The sequence below is a fragment of the Otolemur garnettii genome, unplaced genomic scaffold, assembly GCF_000181295.1.
Source record: "Otolemur garnettii isolate 467f Iridium unplaced genomic scaffold, OtoGar3 scaffold00249, whole genome shotgun sequence".
NCBI lineage: Eukaryota > Metazoa > Chordata > Mammalia > Primates > Galagidae > Otolemur > Otolemur garnettii.
In genome coordinates, this window is record NW_003852644.1 from 543,705 (window position 1) to 545,610 (window position 1,906).

At 60.2% G+C, this 1,906-nt stretch overlaps 1 protein-coding gene across 1 annotated transcript in view; it reads left to right on the plus strand.

Moving 5' to 3' along the window:
- Positions 1-943: 943 nt before the first annotated feature.
- PLXNB3 (plexin B3) overlaps positions 944-1,906 on the plus strand; it is a 13,402-nt gene continuing 12,439 nt past the window's right edge. Inside the window, exon 1 of the mRNA XM_012813190.1 lies at positions 944-949. Coding sequence (XP_012668644.1) covers positions 944-949 — 6 coding nt within the window. The remainder of the gene's footprint in view (positions 950-1,906) is intronic.

The window sequence follows — 1,906 nt, forward strand, 5'->3', positions numbered from 1 at the left end:
ACTCGACCAACCCAGCCAGGTGGCAGTAGCTGCCATCTTGCCCTGGAGTCTGCTGCTGCCATGCTGTGGGAGAGGCAGAGACCTCAACCTGAGAGCACTCACTCCTATGCCATGGGCCCTGAGACTAGTGGCTGGACCAGGGTGCTCTGTAGGGTGATGGGAGCCAGCTGCTGGTGGGTGTTCCCTGGGTCGCAGGGAATGGGCAGCACCCAAGACCACACCTGATGCCCAGGGTTGAGCTCTGGTAGCAGAGTCTCTGAAGCAGCACCCTTCAGTGCCTCTGCCACCACTACCAGTCAGGGCTGGGTGGAGACAACCTGGCCACTTGCTCTCTGGTTAAACTTAGACTTATTGTGGGTCTTTTGCATGGGCCGCCTTCCACAGCAGCTCCTATGCCCCAGCTTGGACAAAGGCGGGTATTGAGGGCCAGGCTGGCACTTCAGCCCACCACCAAGGCTACTGAGGCTGAGGCTGGCACTGTAGGGGACCCTGGGGGATGCAGGGAGGGGCACACTTATTGACACAGGGGTTGCAGGGCCAGATGAGGAGGACTGGCCAGAGGAAACCCTGTCCCTTTGTCCCCAGATTCCAGGGGGTGTCTCCCTGGGGGTGGGAAGTGCCAGAACAGCCAGGGTGGGGGTAAGAACACCAGATCGTGGGTCCCTGGTCTGGGCCTCAGGACAGAGGGAACATTGTTGAGGTGGAGGCGGGGCTGCCTCGGCCTGGCCACTATTGACAAAGCTGCCAGCTGTAATGGAGCCCGGTCGCCAGGCCTTTGCCCCCCACCCTCTGGGGCCAACTTGAATGGGACTGAGCCTTGACTGTGTCCCTCCCACTCAGGACAATGCCCCACAGCCATCCCGTGCCCATCACCACTGCCACGGGGTACCTAACTGAGGAGACACACCACGCTGCCTGGGACGCCCCTCTACTGCACCCCTCCATGGCGGTAGGTGCCTGGGCCCTGTACCCCCAAATATGTCCCTGGGAGGGGTGGGTGGGGTGAAATAGCACAGGCCAGGGCTTACAGCACCTCGGCATGGGGCCATAGAATACACTACCACAGATACGGGGGGCCTTCAGGAAATGCCTGTGCCCTTCATGTCTGTGTCCCTGCGATAAGGGGCTCTGTTCCAGGCTGAGTGGCAGTGAGCCGGCTCCTAATGGGCTCATGCACATACACCTGGTCATAGCGTCCCAGTTCAACTTGAGACCTGGACCTTGGGCCCTGCTGCCAGCTTCTGGCCCCTTCCCAGGGGCTCAGTGTGTCACCTGGGAGGCAAGTTGGTCCTCCTCTGCCCTAGATTCTGCTCAGAGCCCAGGGCCCTGTGACCTGCTCTACCCTCAGGGCACAGCCAGAGCTTCCCCGAAGCTAGCTTCCCTTGCCCACTTGTCCAGCTCTCTCTGGCCTGCTCTTCTCTGCTCTCTTCTCACTCAACACCTGCCCCAAGGGCCCTCCTGGAGCCAGGCCCTGACCACTGAGGCCGAACACTCCTGATGGCTCATGGCTCACAGGTTTCACCCAGCCCCAGCCCTGTCCACCTACTCCTTATCATCTCTGTGACAGGCCGTGGCAGTGTCAGCGGCATCCAGCCTGCAGCTCCCTGGCTCCCCAAGCTGTGCCCTGTGCCATCTATGCCTTATCTTTCTTCTGGGTGCTGGGTGATGGAGCCTCACATCTTTCTCACATGTCCCCCACCATGTCTCTGGGCTCAGCCTCAGCTCCCTCCCTGGTGTCCATCCTCTCTTTGTCCCTGCCCCCTCTGTCACTCAGATTCCCTCTGTTTGTGTTCTTGTGGCTTTCCAGGATCTGCCTCACTTCAACAATCTAGATGCATAAAAAGCAGATGAAAGAATCCTTCCCGGCTCGGCGCCTATAGCTCAACCGGCTAAGGCGCCAGCCACG